Here is a 21,489-nt window from a genome sequence, read left to right on the forward strand (position 1 = left end):
ATCCGTAAAATGTCATGATTAAGGGAGATTAGTCTCCAGAAACGCATTGAGATTCTTACCCATACGGTTCGTGCTGAAGTCTGTATCCTCTATGTTTAAAGTTTGTGACTAAAGAAAACTCTTTTTATGGATTCGGTGAAGCTGGACATTTCTTTCTTATTTTGACTTTATACGCCTGGACACAGCGGGTCCGTGCTCCCGAAGATTGGTTTATGCATCATGGGTGAGCTGGCTTATTTTTCTTCTTTCTAAGTTATTTGTTTTCCCATTTTCTCTTGTTACATGTGTTAATATAAAAAAATGGGGCAAGAAGAACATTTTTGTGGAAAAATGTGATTTATTTGAATTTTACAACTCTACATTATAAACTTCTGTGAAGCACTTGAGAGTTCAAGCTGTTCGCCACACATCTAAATATATTCCTTGAGGTGTCTAGCTTCCAAAATGTGGCCACTTGTGGGGGCTTCCACTGTTTAGGTACATCAGGGGCTCTCCAATCGTGACATTCATCTGCTAATGATTCCAGTAAATTTTGTGTACAAATAGTCAAATAGCGCTCCTTCTCTTCCGACCCCTGCCGAGCGCACAAACAGTAGTTTTCTGCTACATATTATGTATCGGCGTAAAAAGGAGAACTCGCACAGGAATTTTTTTAGTGCATTTTCTCCTGATACCTTTGTGACTATGCAAAATTTGAGGCAAAAAGAACATTTTTGTGGGAAAAATGTGATTCTTTTATTTTTACATCTCTATGCTATACGACACTTATGTGAAGCACTTGGTGGTTCAAGATGCCCACCACACAGCTAGATACATTCCTTGAGGTGCCTAGTTTTTCATTTTTGGTGAGTTTCCACAGTTTAGGCACATCAAGGGCTCCTCCAACATGACATGGCATCCACTAATTTTTCCAGCCTCTTTTGCATGCAAAAAGACAAATAGTGCTCTTTCCCTTCGGAGCCCTGCAATGCTCCGAAACAGTAGTTTTTACTCATCCTCATGCTCAGGAAAAATTGCACAACACATTTTGTTGTCTGTTTTATCCTATTACACTTGTGAAAGTAAAAAACAATGTATCTAAAAAACATTTTTGTGGAAAAAATTTGATTTTTTTTATTTTCATGGCTCAACGTTATAAATTTCCGTGAAGCACCGGGTCCAAGGTGCTTACCAGGTGCTTACCACACATCTAGATAAGTTACTTGAAAGGTGTATTTGCGGCGCCCCAGGGTTCTTGTTGTTGCAGTGGTATTGCTTTCCTCTCGGGGAGAGTGATGCTACGTTTGGAGGCAAAGAAGGATAACTGCATCCAGGTATTACAAACATGCAACACATTTCACACTCCAGACTACTGGGGGGAGCTTCTGCTCCTATTTATTAGGTCACTATATATATATATATATATATATATATATATATATATATATAACTGGTAGTCTGTAGAGAAAGTTGTTAGTTCCAGACAGGAGTTCTGGCAGAATGTCCCAGACCTGAGTCTGAGGTGGACAGAGGGTCCAAGGAACTGTGCATGCCCTCAGAGCTGCAGCTCCCAGAAAGAGACAATCAGAAGGCAGAACTGTATTGCAGCGAGCGTGAAGGAAGTCGTAGCAAAGGAGAGGATACCAGAAGGGGACCAGCCCTACACAGGCTGCCTCCTTCTGAGGCGCAGAATACCGGTGGCCGGGACACCGAGGGAGTAAGGACCTTTATGCTTTGCTCCAGAGACTGGTAGGACAGCTAACTGCAATTTACCTGTCCGCCCTACACCCAGGAGGCACGGTGGCAACCCCCGGAGGCCGGGACGTGCTAGAGTCCCTATAAACAGCCTCAAGTCACCAGTCATATGGGTTTGACCTATCCAACTATGTGGGCCAGAGAGAGAGACACCACATCTGTGAGACCCTTATTTGAAGCCATAGGCAGTAAGGGACTACACCACTGCAGTGCAAGGGAAAGCTACTGATTTCCACCTGGACAAGGGAACTCTGGATTTGCCTCCACACCGGCCGGACTCTGCCTGCCCTGTGATCTTGTGCCCTGGACTGTGGATGCTGAAGTCTTCAGTAAAGGTAAACAGACTGCAACCTTGTGTCCTCGTTCTTCTCTGCGCCTCTCACCATACCACCATCTACACACCAGGAAGCCCTGGGGACATACTTCACCTGTGGGAAAGGTATACCATCTAGCTGCTATAACATCACCTTAGCAGACCCCTTAAAGCAGCATCGGTCATCCTGACCGAACACCACAGGTGGCATCACAAACACAAACTTTATCCCTTTAAAGACCTTTCCCCTGTTACACAGATGTCCCAGGGCCATGGACCGGGTCTGCCACCGTGACATCCCCCTGTGAACCGCAGGACCCAGTACCGAGTACCCCACGTCCCCATGGGGGCACTCCATATTTTCCAAAACAGGGTCAATTGTGGGGTGTTTCCACTGTTCAGGCACATCAGGAGCTTTCCAAACACGACATGGCGTCCACTCTTAATTCCAACCAATTTTGAGTTCAAAAAGTCAAACAGTGCTCCTCCCTTTCTGAGACATGTTATGCATCCAAACAGTAATTTTTCCCCACATATTGGATATCCAGTTGCTCAGGAGAATTTGCATAACAAATTTTGAGGTCCATTTTCTGCTACTACATTTGTGAAATAAATGAAATGTAGGTCTAAATAAAATTGTTGTGAAAAAAATGTAAATGCTCATTTATTCTTTCTACATTCTATGAATTTCTGTTATTAATAATAATAATAATAATAATAATAAACTTCTTGAATGTAGTTTTGAGTACCTTGATGGATGCAGATTTATCAATTGGGTCACTTTTGTGTATTTTCTGTCACATATCTCCCTCAAAGACACTTCAAATTTGATGTGGTCCCTAAAAAAATGGTTTTGTAATTTTTGTTGGAAAAATGTGAAATTGCTTGTCAACTTTTAACCCTTCTAACTTCCTACCAAAAAAAGTAATAGGTAAGCAACTGCTGGGTGAGTAAAATTTATAGGTCTTTTTTGCATATTTTTTCTCCTGGACTTTTAAAGAGTTTTATGCCAAAAGTCATGGAGGCCTTCAACAGGCCCCATTGTTACAACATCAACCTATTGGCACATCGCAATCAACTCTTCGGTCAGTGCAGGCATTGGGCGAAAGAGGCTTATAATGGCATGTCAGCAGGATCATGCACCATAAGGACCACTATGAGGCATTGACAGCATCATGTAAGGGATTAACAGCAGCAATTGGATCTTAGCGCTGACTGCTGCTGTTACAGGCAGATGCTGAGTATAGTGTAGGCTCACCTCCTAAGCACACTTTGTACATATGCACCTGACTTTCGCTGTATTTGTATGTTGCATATCATTAAGGAGTTAAAAAAATAAATTTATCTGATGTTATAGAATCCCCCCTCCTCTGCTCTTTGCTCCTCTTCCTTCGCTCTTCCCTCTCTTCCCCTCACTTCCCCTCCATATTTCCTTTCCCTTCCCTTTCTCCTCCCTCCTTCCCTTTTTTCTTTTATTCATTTAATTCTTCCTTTATTCTCCCTACTTTTATCTTCTACTTCAACCTTCTTTCTTTCTTGTCCTTGGAAAATAAGAAGCACTGTAGACATGATGATAGTTTCTAATTTTGTTATATTGTTTACACAGAACAATACATTGACCCAACCAGTCTTCTAGTTCAGGCCATCGCAAATATAATTTGCTCCATTACGTTTGGGAACCGCTTTGAATACAGTGACAATAGTTTCCAGAAGCTCCTGAGCATGTTTTCTGATGTATTTCAGGATATGAGCAGCATTTATGGACAGGTTAGTACTGCTACCTTTCTACATTTTGAGTTAGCCATCTGCCAATTATGGAAATAAAGTTATATTTTGGTAGCAAACGTTATCACTCATCCACAGGATAGGTGATAATTTCTAGATCATTAATGGTCAGCCCAATGAGATCTCCAGGGATCAGCAGAACAAGGTTTGAATGAAGCAGCAGGTTGCATGCTTGACTGCCTCGCAATTCATTTTCTATGAGACTGGCAGAAAAAGCAAAGCACCATACTGTTAGGGTTGGCGGAACGCACCGAATATATTTATTACAAGAAGTTGGTGTGTTTGCAACCCGGGATCCACCGTGCAGGAAAGCACCTGCAGCTAGATATGGTGGTACAATATAGTAGTATAAACAGACTCTGTTACTTCACAGAGTCTGTTAGCAAAGAGAACGCTGTGCCCTGTTTGGCTCACAGAGGAACACAGCTACTTAGTAGAGCAGATGGTGGTCATGCAGTCAAATGCAAACATGAAACTTCTCGCCGGAGGTGCCAGCATTCTAGGGGCTTATTTCAGCCGGGTCCCTGAATACACACACACGAAACTCCTCGCCGGAGGTGCCAGCATTCTAGGGGCTTATTTCACCCGGGTCCTTGACTGCATACAAACATGACCACACTGGCGCTGAGCTCATACATAAATTGATACTAGTGCATGACCGCACGGCACCTCTTATAGCTGCAGCACATACAGGACCTTCCTAGAAGGACCAATGAGAGGCTGACACAGCCGTTGAACACCTTCAGGACCTTCCTAGAGGACCAATAGGATTTGCTGCAGTAACTGAGCATGTTACCCTTGATCTCCAATGAGAGATTTTACCCTGGGCATGCTCAGAAGGGGAAAAGTAGGACTTAGTCCCAAAGATGTCTGCTCGCTGCTGACCAGTACTGGCCACAATGGCAGAAGCTGGAAGGACAGAAGTAACGCTTCGCACAGTGTCAGACTGAGAATGATGCTGGGACCGACACCTCCGCTGAGCAGGCTCCAATGCAGCAGGAGAAGAATTGGAGACCGCAGCGGAGATGGCTCGAGATTCCCCCTGTGCAGAGGCAGGAACTCGACCCCTAACACATACTTGGTTAGTTTCAGCTGTCCCATAGAGAATGATGGGAAAGTAAATTGAGCATAGTCATTCCAACTAAGGTCAAAAGTGCCCCATTCTGCTAATTGGTGGGGATCTCCGTGATTTGCACCCTAACAATCTAGAAGTTATCAACTATTCTATAAATAGAACTGCCTAATATGCTAGTTCTAGGCAGTACAGTTATTATAAGCAATGATGACAGGTAAGAAGGACATGGAAATAATAAGGTATGCATCGGGATCAGCATTCTTCAGGCAGCAGAATTGAAAAAATTCATGCGTCTAGAAGGCTATATTGTGGCTAAAGAATTTTTGAAAATGGCCAAATATATTGGATTTTTTTGCTTCACCCTCCCCATTGTAAGATATTTATTCTGTTAAGGAATTGAAAGGAATTTCATCGTCTCTGACAAATAGAAAAACTTTTATATTGTCGTAGATAGAATTAAAAACTGTATTACTGATGCCCTCAGGCTATCAGTCTACAGTATATGCCCAACTTATAATCTCTAGAGCTCAGTTTTTTTTTCAAGAGTGTATTAGTTACACATGAACACATTTTGTCGTGATGTGAACTTACATTGGAGAAAGAAAGTTCAAGAATCCAAAGGATTTCTTGAATACCTTAATTCCTTTTGTTAGGGTTTCCACCGATGTTCTAAGTAACATTACATGTTGGAACATTGAAAATTAATAATTTGTCTTTCTTTACCCAGTTCCTAGACATGCTGCCAACCCTCATGGGCTATATACCAGGACCGCACCAGAGAATAAAGAAAAGCTTGACTAGAGTGACCGATTTCATTTTGGAACGAATAAAAATGAATGAGGAGTCATTTGATCCAAACTCACCCAGAGATTTCATTGACTGTTTCCTCACAAAACAGAAGCAGGTACCTAAATTATCTGAGTTAGGATTAGGAGAGGGTTAAACATTTGAGATTAGAAGCAGGCTCACTTGCAGTGGAGTGGGATGGGTGAGGGGTGGTGGTCCAACTTCGTAGATCAGTAGCCTATCCTTATACTCTTTATCTTGCCGGATTCACTCAAAAAATCCAACGTAGATATGGTGGCATTTGTGATAATGAGCGATGATATTTCCACTGACCCCAATATTTGGGCTTTGATATGCATTCTCTGTTAAAAATGAGTGGTGACCATTGCACATCTTTGTTCAACTTAATGTCTATGGCACTACCAGAAATAAATTGTTATTTTAGCTATTTAACAAAATGTTTTCAAGATACAATTATGTAATCAATGCAGACTTACAGTGCAGACTGCAGAGTATTCACATTCTAATTGTAGTAAAGGTTTAGGAATTACAGCTCTTTAATATGTAGCTGCTTCTTTTTCAAGGGACCAAAGTTAATTGGACAATTATCTCAAAACCTGTTTAATAGGTTGCAATGGCTTTTCCCTCATTAATCCATCAATAATAAAGCAGGTTAAAGGTCTGGAGCTGATTCCAGATGTGGTATTTGCATTTGGAAGCAATTTCTGTGAACACACAACTTGCATTCAAAGGAGCTCTCAATGGAAGAGAAACAGAACTTATTTAGACTGAAAACAGAAGAAATCCTTCAGAGAGTTTGCAGAAATGTTAGGAGTGGCCAAGTTAACAGTTTGTTACATCCTGCAAAAAAAAGCACATTGGTAAGTTTGGAAACTGAAAAAAGCCTGCACATCCAAAGAAGACAGCAGAAGTGGATGATCGCAGAATCCTTTCCATAGTGAAGAAAAACCCCTTCACAGCATACACCCATGTAAAGAACACTCTCCAGGACGTAGGTGTTTCAGTATTTAAGTCTACAATAAAGAAAAGACTTCATGAGAGCAAATAGAGCGGGTTCACCACAAGGTGCAAACCATTAGTTAGCCTTAAAAATAGAAAAGCCAGATTGGACATTGCCAAAAAAAATCTAAAGAAGCTGCCCAATTCTGGGAAAGCATTCTTTGGACAGATGAAACTAAGATCAACTTGTAAAAGAATGATGAGAAGAAGAAAGTATGGAGAAGACTTGGAACAGATTATGATCCAAAGCACACCACATCCTCTGTAAAACATGGTGGAGACAGTGTGATGGCATGGGCATGTATGGCTTCTAATGGTGCTGGGTCACTAGTGTTATTGATGATGTGACTGAAGACAGAAGTAGTTAGTTGAATTCTGAAGTGTACAGGGTGATACTTTCTGTTCAGATTCAACCTAATACAACGAGGTTGATCGAAAAGAAATTCACAGTACAGAAGGACAATGAACAAAAACAAACTGCAATAGCAACTCAGACGTTTAAGGCAAAGAAGTGAAATATTCTACAATGACAGAGTCAATCATCAGATCTCAACCGCATTGAGCTTCATTTCACATTCGTAAAACAAAACTTCAGTCAGAAAGACCCACAAACAAACAGCAGCTGAAGTCAGTAAAGGCCTGACAAATCATCACAAAACACGAAACCCGGTGTTTGGTAACGTCCCTGGCTTCCAGACTTCAGGCAGTCGTCGCCTGCAAAGGATTCTCTTTAATGCATTTAATTTTGACTGATCCACCTTCAAAAATGTTTCTCCAAGATGGAACATTCATTCAAAATATAATGCTATACATTATATTTTCAGGAAAAGGATAATCCTAACTTTGACAGGAATAACATGGTGATGACCATACTCAACTTGTTTTTTGCTGGGTCAGAAACAACCAGCTCTACACTAAGACATGGATTAATGGCAATTATGAAGTACCCTGAAATACAAGGTCAGTATATATTTGGGATTGCCCAGACCTTTACCCTTTATTCCCTGTACTGGGATCTGGACTTAAACAGGGGCCCCTGGGCTGGGGCCACGGAAAAGCTCCTGTTTGGTGGTGCAGGTTGTCAGGAGTCGTCAGGTCGCCAGATTAGAACCAAGAGGGCAGGCAAAATACAAAATCAGAGTCCTAAAGAATAGTCAGAAATGCAAACTGAGTTCAAAATAAGGAACAATAATGTGATAAGGGGCTAATTAGAAAGGACTGAACCAGAGAAACACAAGACTATATCTCGAAGCTTCAAGCAGTAAGTCATAAGCTTAATGGTATATTCCCGTCTCAAGATCCTATCCCAATATGTATTAGGTGTAATAATATTAATATTACCAAATACCTACAATCACAAGTGAAGTAAAGTTTTTTCTTATTCGCTATGTCTCTTTCCTCATGTGTAGACATTGCAGGATCTTAGGTATCCATGGTTACAACCACTGATATAGAGATAGTTAGCTAGTTGCTAGCGGTCACAACCATGGATACCTAAGGTCCTGCAATGCCTGCACATGAGCAAACAGCAAATATAGCCAATATTATTTATATGAAAGGAGTACCTCAGGCTCAATTAGCAATGGGAACCAGCAATGAGGACTAAAATTTAACTTTTAGTTAACAAGTTTAAAAATACCAAACGTCAAAAGTGACAATATCATCACCGATTTCTGTGCGTTCCACGTTGGTGGAGCGCACTATCTTAGCGCAGTTACACTACGCATATCTACTCGGCGCCGCTGTGGCGTACTTTCAGCGACGCCCACAATGGGACGTTCCTATTGTGACGCCCACAGGATGGCGATTTCTGTGTGTTCCACGATATGGAGCGCACTCCTTTAGCACGACTACACTGCGCATATCCATTTGGCGCCGCTGTAGCGTACTTTCAGTGATGCCCACAATATGGCGATTGTGCGTTCCAGCTTTGGAACGCACCACTCCTGCGCATGTGCGGAAGTGACGTGCACAACATGGTGGCCGCACATCCGGTACATACATCGCTGCACGCTGTATACACATGCTGAGTGAGTATGACTAATTTCTATCTGGGTTACAGTAGCCTACCACAGGGTACCGACAAATGAGGGGCGGTGACTAGCATTATAATAAAAGGTTATTCCTGTGGGGGTGCGAGTGAGGACACATTTTGACTGCAAACACAGATAGCCATACCTTGCTGATGGGTACCCAGCCACTGCGGGACCCACATTGAAATACGGACTCTTTTTTTTTTTTCTGTCTTTTGCTTGGACTTTTGTGCCTTGTAGCACACATATTTGTTCAAACTTCCCTGATGAGTCTCCTACATTGGTGATGAAACGCGTAGGGAGAAGAGGAAATCTATTTACCTGCACCCATTCATCTGGTGGTTGTCCATAGCAGGGTCCACTTGGAGCCTGTCCTTGTAAGGACAGGAGCTACACAGGGATTACAGGGTAGACAGGATTTGTGCCCTAGCCCGCTGTTTTTTCCGCTGGACTGTTACTCATCACAGCCCCATTGGCTGAGAAAGATCCAAGTGTCCATTCCGAGTGGTGAGACCGTTCCATTCTTTTATATTTTTTGAGCACTGGTTTTTTTGGGCACTTTTGTATATATATATATGTTTGTTCGTTGGGTTCTTATATTTTAGGCTATCCTCATTAAAGGTTAAGTTTTAATAATGGTAACCCTCCATAGCTGATGGTATCGGAAAGGGGCTACCACAAAAAAAATTGTGAGCAAAGTATATTGAGAGGCCTTGAAAAATGATAGAACACAGCTACTCACTCACACTGTGGAAAAACTGAAAAGCATAATGACGTTAGACTGATCACAACATACAATAATGGAGCAAGGCATATTAGAACCATTTTGGAGAAGCACTGGGAGGTCCTCAAACAAGATACTGATATAGTAGATGCATTGACCTCAGCTCCCTTGATAACATACAAAAGGGGCAGATCTTTAAGAGATCGCTTGGCAAATAGCCACTACACACCAAATATACAGTCCACCAGGTTATTTGACAATAGGATGGGTTGCTTGCTACCAATGAAGTGGGTGTATTGTGTGCCAAGCCATAAGAACTGGCAAGACTTTCCAAAGTAACACAACAGGAAAACAGTACTCTATTAGTTCATTTATCAATTGCCAAAGTGAGGGAATAGTCTATAAAGCAACATGTACTTATGGAAAGGAATATGTGGGGAAAACAAAAATAGAGTTTAGAGGAAGAATAGGAGAGCATCTACGAGACATCAGGGAAAAAAAGAGACACACCAATAGCAAGACATACTGTATAAACCTTGAACATTCTGGTAATACATCAGTGTTAAAATTTATGGGCATTGATCAAATTAAAAAGCCATCCAGAGGAGGGGATTGGGACAAGTCCATCCTCCAATGCATCTATCAGTTAAAACCTATGTCACCTTGGGGATTGAACGAACAATTGACTTTCCATACTTTAATATGAGCAGGGCACAATAGGGCCTTCTAGTGTGTGGGCGCCACTGCATAGGATGTAGGGTGCCAACATTCGCATTAGGTAGGGCTAACTAAATAGAGAGTGCCTTGATAGGGCATCATAGGTTCCTGTTCTTATTTCCTTCCCTTGATACATACCCCTCTCCCTCGACTACAAATTTTAATTTCTTTCCCCAACCCCCCTGCCCTGCACCCTTTTATTTGGTTTTGTGTTTTTTTTACCCTAGTTCTCTCCGGATCCTCAGTCATAACTCGGTTCTCTTCATACCCCCTTGTCCCCTCTGTCTTTATGTCTCATGAATATGTGTATATTTTATGAACATATGATTTCTCCTTTTTCTCCCCTTAACCCTGTGTATGTGATTCGTTGTTATTTTCTCCCTGTTTTTGAGATGAATCCATGCCTCAAATATGACCTTTTCTTGTTTTGTGAGCCCTATGTGACTTTTTTTACTCAAATGTTTTTATTAAATATAAGAGTCCAATAAAACATTTCACATTAAAACATAAATTTCCATTTTCCCCACTCTTAACTACCCTTACCCAGCCTGCCCCCCTCCTTCCCTTTTAGACAGCTCACACTTTCCTCTTAACATATCCTATGGTATTATTATTATATACGTTAACCATATACAATAGCTTTTATTTGTAAATTAATACACTGTAAATATATAGGCGAACCCTCCTCAGGCCTAACTTCTCTTGGCCTCCCCTAGCCTAGTTCCAACTAAGGCGTCCACAATTTTTCGAATAGGCCCATCTTCCCTCTTTTATGATATACACCCTTTACCAGAGTAATGACCTGCTTCACATATTTAAGATATTCTCCCCTCGAGGGAGGTTCCTCTTTGATCCAATTTCTGGCTATGACCTTCCGAGCCATGTATAGTAGTCTAGCAATTGCTATTTTCAGCTTGTTATCCACAGCTATCTCTTCCACGTACCCCAGCACGCACACTAAAGGTTCTCTTGGAATTACACATCTGTATGCCCCTTCTATCGGCTTACAACCACCAACCAAAAAGCAGTCAATCTCGGACACGACCATAACATATGAAACATTCCAGCACTATCATTCCGACATCTAGGGCATTCCGAGTCAGATCTCAGCCCAGCTCTGTACAGGACATCCGAGGATCTATACACTCTGTATACAATATAAAGCTGGCTCATTTAGTGATAGTTTTGGTATCCATTCTAATACAGATTCCCACGTTTCATCCTCTAAACGACCCAGCTCTCTTTCCCATTTAGCCCTCGTGCCAATCAGATATCCCAATAGGTGAGTGTGAAGTAGATCCTTATATAAAGAAGAAATAGCTCCCCTTGTTGTCCCCACTCCACAGACGTAGTCTAATACTAAGTCGTTTTGAATTTGGAAAAAATCCCCCTCATTCTGGGCCACAAACTCATGCAATACTTGTGCATATTGGTACCCCCCAGATGTCCTAAGACCATATTCCGACTGTAGCTGGGAAAAGGATTTCAACACCTGTCGTTCTAAAATCTGGCAGTCATATTGGATCCCCCTGGCTTGCCATTCTAGTATATGTTCCATCGCCAAAAACTCCGGTAGATTATTATTAAACCACAGTGGAGAAAACCTGGTCAAACAAGTAACCCAATGAATTTGTTTAACTCTCCCCCATACTTTATATATCAGGAGTAATGTTGGGTATTTCTTCCCCAGTACCCCTAGGGATCCATCTTCCAGACACTGTACCGCTGGACTCCTCTTCACCACCCTTTCTATCATAAGTTGTGCTACATTGGAAGACGACTCATGTTCCCAGCCCTTTAAATGCTGAAATTGGGCCGCCAAGAAATATATTTCAGGGTTAGGTAAAGCCAAGCCTCCCGCGTCCTTAGGGCATTGAAGCATCTCCAATCTAATTTGCAGGTGATGCCTCCCCCACACCAGGCCTCTAAATAAAGAGTTAATCAATTTGAATTTTACACGTGGTATACAGATAGGTGAGTTATGGAGAACATACAGTATCTTAGGCATCAGAATCATCTTAATGAGATTATTTCGGCCTACAACAGATAAATGCAACTTAGACCAAGCCCCTACCTTTGCCTTTGAGTTTTCAGCACCGATGTAAGATTCGTATGCAAGTAATTTGTGATCGGCAAAGAGATCAGTATCCCCAAATATTTGAATTGATCTGCTACTTTAAATCTACCCCCTTCCATAGAATCTCCCAGCTCACCCCCTGCATCATCCACCATAAACAGAGTTGACTTATTTCAATTTATTTTAAACCCCGACAATGCACCAAATCCCTCCATGAGCCGAATTGCATTACTCAATGAATCATGTGGATCACTCAAGAACAGCAGTATATCATCCACGTAAAGCGCTATCTTTTCCTCTATCGATTCATATTTAAACCCAGAGACCTCAGCAGATTGACGGATCCTGGCGGCCAGCGGCTCCACGGCTAAAGCAAACAAAAGAGGGGAGAGCGGACACCCCTGTCTCGTCCCTCTATGTAGCCTTATCGTATGAGAAAGCTCCCCATTCACTCTCACCCTAGCTGATGGTTGCGCGTACAATAGCTGAACCCAGGACACAAATTGTGGGCCAAAGCATTGCAATACCTGCCACAAGTATCCCCATTCCACACTGTCAAATGCCTTATGGGCATCTAAAAAAGCAATAACTCTATACCCACCGTTATCAGCCCCCAATTGTAAATTAAAAAAAAAAGCCTTCTAAGATTGACTGCCGTGAACCTGTCGGGCATAAAGCCAGACTGATCTGAATGAATCAACTTAGAAATAACACTCAACAATTGGGCCACCAACACCCCAGACAGAAGTTTAACATCCATTGTGAGCAAGGAAATCAGGCTATATGATTCAGGTAGTCGTAGATCTTTATCTTCCTTCGGGATTACAACTATTATGGCCTCCCTCATGGAGGCTGAAAGAATCCCCCCATTCCTAGCCTCCTCCAAAACTAATCGTAATCTGGGTAGCAACACCTCCTCCATCTCCTTATAAATTTCAGCTGGCAATCCCTCTGCTCCTCGGGCCTTACTTCTTGCCATGGCTCTTAAAGCACAACTTAGTTCTTCGTCCGTGACAGGTCTCTCCAAACTTTCTCTATCCTCCTCACTCAGTCTAGGTAAGACAATACCTTCTAGAAATGCCACGTTGTCAGTCCCCGATGGGTCCACACCAGAGGAGTACAGATCCGCGTAGAAGTCTGTAAAGACCCTTAAGATCTCAGAGGTCTCTGACACTTTTATACCGTTAACAGGCTCTAGTGAATGTAGGAATGGTGTACCCCTCTGGGCCGACGCCACCAGCGAGAGCATATGCCCCACTACCTCCCCCTCCTGGTAAAAGGCTAGTCGTTGGAACTCTCTCTTCCTCCCTGCCCTTTCCAAAAGAATTTTATCCATATTATTCTGGGCTTCTCTTAACTGTTTCCCAGCCTCAGGGGTACCCAGTGTGGCCATCTCATCTTCAGCAATTCTCAGCCTTTCTCTTGCGGCATTCTCCGCCTGTTTTGATCGCTGCTTACATCTACTGATGTCCCTGAACAGCAAACCTCTCAAATATGCCTTCATCGTTTCCCAAATAGTGGGTATGTCCGAGCTGCCCTCGTTAATCTAAAAAAACTCCTCCACCTCCCGCTGTATTCCCTCCAAACGCACACTATTCAGCCAGTTAGGGTGAAATTTCCACTCTCCCCTATGCCGTGCTTGTGTCTCCATTGGCAATAACTCCATCTCAATCGGATTATGATCGGAGATCGCCCGGGGCAAGTATCTCACTTCTCCCACCATACAATCAAACACATTGTTTCCGAGCACCATATCTATTCTGGATAAAGTATCATGAGCTGGTGTATAGCAAGAGTATCCCCTCTCCCCCCGTGTCGCAATCTCCACAAATCAGTCATACCAATGCCTCAAATATATGTTCCGAACGGCATAATATGGCTTTCCGACCTGTTTTGTGTATTTTTGTTTTTATCCCAGAAATCATCACATATATTTTTGAGGTCTCCAATAATTAAAAGCGACATCGGATCTCCCCGTCCAATCAATTCCAACACTTCTCTAAGTTTTTTACTCAAATAAGGGGGAGGAATGTACATAGCTACCACACATCAAAATACCAAACATTCTGCATTTCACTACCACATACTGTCCATCCACCTTCAGCTCTTCATAGCGCACCCCTGCTGGGACCAATACGATACCTCCCTTGAGTATGTAGAGAAGGTGGAATGATAAATTTTTTGCAGCCACTGCCTACATAAGACGTCCACCCTCTCACGAACCAAGTGTATCTCCAGCAGACATATCAGTGAGGCCCTCTGGTCTCGTGCGTATTTTAGCACCACCGCTCATCTAGTTTTGTCCACCAGGCCTCTAACGTTCCAACTCAGTATTTTAATGATTAAGGGAGCTTAGTCTCCAGAAACGCGTTGAGATTCTTACCCATATGGTTCGTGCTGAAGTCTGTATCCTCTATGCTTAAAGTTTGTGAATAAAGAAAACTCTTTTTTACGGATTCAGTGAAGCTGAACATTCTCTTCTTTTTTTAGTATTTTAATACAGTCCCCAATCATGATGCAGAACAGTCATCAAGAAAATCCTACTCCTTATCCTGAGCTGTCTAACCCCTCTCTCCCACCCTTTAAACTCCCACCCCCAACTTCCCCTCAAGATAAAGTATTTTCCTCTCATCGAGAGTGGGGCTCCTTGGCCCGTTTGAAGCACTCTCATCTAGGTAACCTCCTCTAACTGTCTCCCGTGACCCTCAGAACCACATCTCTTTACATTAATTATTAACAGTACAGAACAAACAGTGAAGTAAAGAGAGTAAGAAAAAAAAAAAATCGTTTACAGTGCACCCTATTAACAATCCCCACCCCACCCCTCATTTTCCAGCACAACTCTAACTGGCGTGATAGTCAAACCCAGCCATATTCCACTCCTCCAAAAGAGAAAGAGACACAAGTATTAAATGGGTACAAGTAGCAACCCGGTTCTCTTATCCCAAACATCTTGGCAACAACAACAGCTCACGCCTCTACTGAAAGTCAGTCTCCGCCGCTTGTAGTTTCTTGGCATTGATGTCGATCCATTGGACAGCGTTCTCTGGTGTCGTGAAGAAATGAGCTTTATTAAAGGCAACCACTCTCAACCTCACAGGAAAAAACATGGAATATTGCACCCGCAGTTCTCTCAGTTGCCTCTTGATGCCAGTAAATTGCATTCTCTGTTTCTGGACTGCAGCAGAGTAATCCGGGTAGATGGCAATCCTCTGTCCGTCAACAGTGAGATCCTCCATTTCTCTGGCATTCCTAAGAACAATGTCTCTGTCTGTGTAGTTTAATATTTTAGCCTGGATGGTATGGGGAGTGGCTCCAGGGGGAGTGGGCTGTGGCAGATCTCTGCGCTCTTTCCACAGCAAAGACCCTTGTCAGAACCTCGGCTCCAACCTTCTCCTTCAATCAGTTTTCAATAAACTCAGTAGGATTTCTCCCCTCTGTTATTTCCTGGCAGACCCACTATCCTGATGTTATTTCTTCTGGATGTGTTTTCTAGGTCCTCATTTTTTGCCACCAATTCCGATATCTGTTGGGCAAACTTTCTCTCTGCCTTTTGTAGTTGAACCACATGATCCTTTGCAGTACTCATCCTCTCCTCCACCTCCTCCATGTGTTTATCCATTTTCTGTATGGCAGCCTTTATTTGTATAATCTCCCCTTTCACCTCCTTCATCTGAAGGGTTAAATCATTCAGGGACTGGTTACAAGAAGATAAGAGGATGAAGACGTTCTTTAGGATTGGCTCCCCTCTCAATTCCACTTCCTTCTCAGCCTCTCCTGTTGAAGCCATGCTACTTTCTTCCTCCCCCTTCTTTGCCCTACTCGCTCCTTCATCAGCTTTCTCTTCCTCCTCTTCTTCTCCTTCAGCTCTCTCCATCATAGTCTCTTGTGCCTCTTCCCCACCGACCACCCTGGCAGACCTTTGAAGTTTTGCTGCAGCTTCCATGCGCTTCTGACAGGCAGCATTCTCCTTCTCAGCGTCCGCTCTGGCCTCAGCATCATCTTGGGTCCCTCCAGCCTCTCATGCACCCGCATCTCTCTGCCTCCTCCGCGTCATTGTGTGCCTCTCTGGGTGTCCCCACAGCTCTCCTTCACTTTTGGGTGACTCAGCTTCCAGATAAGGCTAGATTTATGGCAGCCAGCGATGTCTGTTCAGGATAATTATGCTTGTGGCCGTGGGAGCTCTTTCCTCAGCGTCCGTTCACATGGCCATCCAGGACACGCCCCCGCCCTTTGTGGCTTCTATATAAGATAGTTATTGAACCTGCATCTTTATATGTAAAATGAGCGCTATTTTTTGTCATTCATTACATACAACTGATATCTACATAATCTATAGCTTCCCCGCCCTCATCTGATTGACCCTACTATAGAGCACATAATTTTGAAGGTATTTGATAGTTTTCTTGGGCTCCATTGTGCGTTCCAGTACCCACATATGATGTGCCGAGGTCTGTGGAGTTATTGACAGATTGCGCATACCAGAAACAGGAAGTGAAGTGACAGATGAGAGCTGCGCGGTGGCTTCTTGTGCTCCACCATGTGGGTCACAGACCAGAGGTGACGCGTCGGAACTTAGGAGAATGACGTGAGTGTAAGTCTGGCGCACGCTTCTTAAAATGCACACTGGGTGAATTTTGCACTCGGCCCATTATGTCTTTTTAACCACAGATAGCGGCAGGGCTCTTTCTCAACTCGTTATTTGCACAATAGAAGTATTCCTGAGCCCCTGATAAACCCTAATGTGTAGAATATCCTCAGATGAATGCTGAGATCCTGTGACTAAACCATTGGGTGAATACTGAGAGCCTATAACTGAACCTTCATAGATCATTTATTAATACCCTGGTGTTTTTTTCACAGTGGTTGGCCATTTTTTTCGGGTGAGATCAACCCTTTTTCCTTCCATTGGAGACACACAATGGACTTATTTGATTAAATGAATTGATACATCTTACTGATTGCTGATATAAAATACCACACACACTTAAATCTAATTGAGGTGTCTATATAAAAGGCATAGCATCAGTTCCATTTGAGATGGTATATAAGGGGAGCAGTGTCTTACCATTTGAGGTAAAGAAAAGCACTTATTATCTCATTCTTTCCACTCATCAATGAGTAGAGATGGGCAAACACGAACAGAAAATTCCGGCATCCATACAGAACACCTACTGTTTAGGCATGGACACCAAACACAGACTTCTTCAAAAAATCTGTGTCACTCTGGGGGTTCCACTGCCTGAACACTGGGTGTTTGTCGTGCTGTCATGTGCTTGGCAGCACGGCAAACATAGCTTCTGATCGGTGGTGAAATCATCCCCGCCGGTCAGAGAGCCGCGGTTCCCACGCTGTCAAAAGACAGCATGAGCACTCAGCTGTGATCAGAGGTGTAAACTTTACCTCCGGTTTCTAGTGTCAGCTGATGGGATTAAAAGGAATAAAGTCCAGACTCATGAGGTGTGTGCACACCTGTTTCAATACTCAGACCAAGAAAACAATGAAAAAATATATAGCTTAATTTGGACACTAGGACACACAAATCCACAAACAATAAAAACAATTAAACAACACGTAAACATCATGGCAGTCCACCCGTGCCCCTCAAAGTTAAAGGGTGACTATCAGATTTTATAACCGTGTGTTGAAACAACAGTAGACAAACAGGAGGGCACTACCGAATAATGGAGGGATCACCCGTTACATGCTAAATAGACTGCATTAAAAGAAAAAAAGAGAAAGTAGCATGCAAACAACAGGGATCGCCATAAATAATACAAAGCATCTTTATTAAAGTGACGACACTGCAAAATTTAAAACATTAAAAACAACAAGCACCAACGAAGCAGCCCATGGTAGGGCTCTGCCCTTGTCACCCCACCAAAATACACAGCAACAATTCAAGACTTTCAATAAGTACAATAGAAGAACATTACTTATAGCAACTGAGAAAAATATCCATACTAGCGCACACAGTGGAGATGTCCTAACATAGCATAGATCTATATGGTTTTATAATCCGGATCCAAAGCAAGCAAACAAAGGAATCCCACTAGGGCAACATATGTATCAACCGCTATATGACTGAAAAAACTGCTCTAGATAGAGCCAAACATAAATTGAATGTTCGCAGAATCAAGAGAATAGAATGCTAGGAGTATAACTGTGTTGTTATTTTTAACTAAAAATTAATTCTAATTAAAGACTTCATTCTGTATGTGTCTTTATTTTCCATACAACTAGAGGATTATCAATGCACAGGTGTCTTATGGATGCCTCTAAGCCATGGGCTTGATGTCACCTGACAATACAAAGGTGACATTAACCCCACGAATATGAACCCCACTTTCCATCGCTACAGGGCAAGTGGGATGAGCTGGGCAAAGTGCCAGAATTTTATACTAAATCCTCTGTGTGGGCTCTTTTCACTATCACTTCATCAGTGATTGGCGTATGTGTGGCAGTGCATGGTGTATATATTATGTGCTTTTTACATTATAATAGCGTTGGACAGATGACCTGGAAGTCAGTCTGTGAGTGCGTCATGTGGTTACCAATCTCGGGGATTTAAGAATATCAGGAGTGACAGGTGCCACTGAGGTCTTGATCTGCGTTGGTGCTAGACTAACAACTCTAGGTCTTTTCTCTGCTTCCTTGATGGTTGCATCTACGAGAGCATTCCACCTGGCTTCATCTATGCCAGTTCAGGTGTGAGCTTAATCGCCACTATGCCAAGCTTGGTGAGAAACAGGTGAGCCCCCATTTAGGGCCCTTGCAGTTTTTATAGGTTTCTCATGTGATGTTAGGAAAGATCTGATGTCTACATACACATTGGCTGTCTTCCTCTTTGCCACTTTGCAGGCCTCAGAGAGTGTCTTCAGCTCTACCTCCAGTGTCAACAGGTGAGGAGGTATTTGCCTGGCTTTTAGTACTTCATGTTGTATATCCACAACATACAGGTCCTTCTCAAAAAATTAGCATATAGTGTTAAATTTCATTATTTACCATAATGTAATGATTACAATTAAACTTTCATATATTATAGATTCATTATCCACCAACTGAAATTTGTCAGGTCTTTTATTGTTTTAATACTGATGATTTTGGCATACAACTCCTGATAACCCAAAAAACCTGTCTCCATAAATTAGCATATCAAGAAAAGGTTCTCTAAACGACCTATTACCCTAATCTTCTGAATCAACTAATTAACTCTAAACACATGCAAAAGATACCTGAGGCTTTTATAAACTCCCTGCCTGGTTCATTACTCAAAACCCCCATCATGGGTAAGACTAGCGACCTGACAGATGTCAAGAAGGCCATCATTGACACCCTCAAGCAAGAGGGTAAGACCCAGAAAGAAATTTCTCAACAAATAGGCTGTTCCCAGAGTGCTGTATCAAGGCACCTCAATGGTAAGTCTGTTGGAAGGAAACAATGTGGCAGAAAACGCTGTACAACGAGAAGAGGAGACCGGACCCTGAGGAAGATTGTGGAGAAGGACCGATTCCAGACCTTGGGGAACCTGAGGAAGCAGTGGACTGAGTCTGGTGTGGAAACATCCAGAGCCACCGTGCACAGGCGTGTGCAGGAAATGGGCTACAGGTGCCGCATTCCCCAGGTAAAGCCACTTTTGAGCTACAGAGAAGCAGCACTGGACTGTTGCTAAGTGGTCCCAAGTACTTTTTTCTGATGAAAGCAAATTTTGCATGTCATTCGGAAATCAAGGTGCCAGAGTCTGGAGGAAGACTGGGGAGAAGGAAATGCCAAAATGCCTGAAGTCCAGTGTCAAGTACCCACAGTCAGTGATGGTGTGGGGTGCCATGTCAGCTGCTGGTGTTGGTCCACTGTGTTTCATCAAGGGCAGGGTCAATGCAGCTAGCTATCAGGAGATTTTGGAGCACTTCATGCTTCCATCGGCTGAAATGCTTTATGGAGATGAAGATTTCATTTTTCAGCACGACCTGGCACCTGCTCACAGTGCCAAAACCACTGGTAAATGGTTTACTGACCATGGTATTACTGTGCTCAATTGGCCTGCCAACTCTCCTGACCTGAACCCCATAGAGAATCTGTGGGATATTGTGAAGAGAAAGTTGAGAGACGCAAGACCCAACACTCTGGATGAGCTTAAGGCCGCTATTGAAGCATCCTGGGCCTCCATAACATCTCAGCAGTGTCACAGGCTGATTGCCTCCATGCCACGCCGCATTGAAGCAGTCATTTCTGCCAAAGGATTCCCGACCAAGTATTGAGTGCATAACTGAACATTATTATTTGATGGGTTTTTTGTTTGTTATTAAAAAACACTTTTATTTGATTGGATGGGTGAAATATGCTAATTTATTGAGACAGGTTTTTTGGGTTATCAGGAGTTGTATACCAAAATCATCAGTATTAAAACAATAAAAGACCTGACAAATTTCAGTTGGTGGATAATGAATCTATAATATATGAAAGTTTAATTGTAATCATTACATTATGGTAAATAATGAAATTTAACACTATATGCTAATTTTTTGAGAAGGACCTGTATATTTACATTTTCCTTTCTTCTGTGAAATGTATGATGCCATGTGGCAGACAGTGTCCTAAGAAGACTACCTTCTGCTGTGGTCCTTCATCCATATTCTGCTAAGAAACACACAAGGAAGATATAATACTTCTGACACAACATTTGATTAGTACAGCAAAGCAATAAATCAACCACATGCTACAAAATGAATATGGAGGAGTCCATTTTTTGATAAACTGAAGGCATTGCAACAGTATAAATAACTGAATTTTTGGGCACCGTGTTACAACATTGTCCATGTGAACTGTTTATATCCATGGGTGAAAGCAAATAAATACTGGCAGTCTATTTGCAGGGGCATGAAAAACATTTTTTCCAATTAAATAATCATAAACTGCTGTGATGATTTCCCAGAGAAAGACATTATGTGCACGCTTAACAGACTTGGCTGCTCCAGTATTTAAGAAAATCTAAAATATTGTCCATAGTTAATTTAATCACTAGGGTAGAACTTGTAAAATTTTCCTAACTATTTTGAGACAACATTCTAGGGCAAGGAAAAAATAATTCACAGCAATGTGGTGTGAGTAAGTGGGCTCTCCCATGTGCTCTTCTCCCCATCCATTGCTCTCTTCGTTTGTTCTACGAGTTTGAATAAACTCCTGCTCCAGCCCTTTAGCTAATCGAAAGGGTCTTTTAAATCCTTC

General features: G+C 42.4%; 1 protein-coding gene across 1 annotated transcript in view; it reads left to right on the forward strand.

Annotated features, from left to right (window-relative positions):
- The window catches only part of LOC138661787 (cytochrome P450 2G1-like), a 54,033-nt gene that overhangs the window by 29,364 nt on the left and 3,180 nt on the right, over positions 1-21,489 (forward strand). The window contains exons 4-6 of the mRNA XM_069746705.1: positions 3,654-3,814; positions 5,635-5,811; positions 7,538-7,673. Of these exons, the coding sequence (XP_069602806.1) occupies positions 3,654-3,814; positions 5,635-5,811; positions 7,538-7,673 (474 nt within the window). The remainder of the gene's footprint in view (positions 1-3,653; positions 3,815-5,634; positions 5,812-7,537; positions 7,674-21,489) is intronic.

This window comes from Ranitomeya imitator, chromosome 2 (genome assembly GCF_032444005.1).
Source record: "Ranitomeya imitator isolate aRanImi1 chromosome 2, aRanImi1.pri, whole genome shotgun sequence".
Lineage (NCBI taxonomy): Eukaryota > Metazoa > Chordata > Amphibia > Anura > Dendrobatidae > Ranitomeya > Ranitomeya imitator.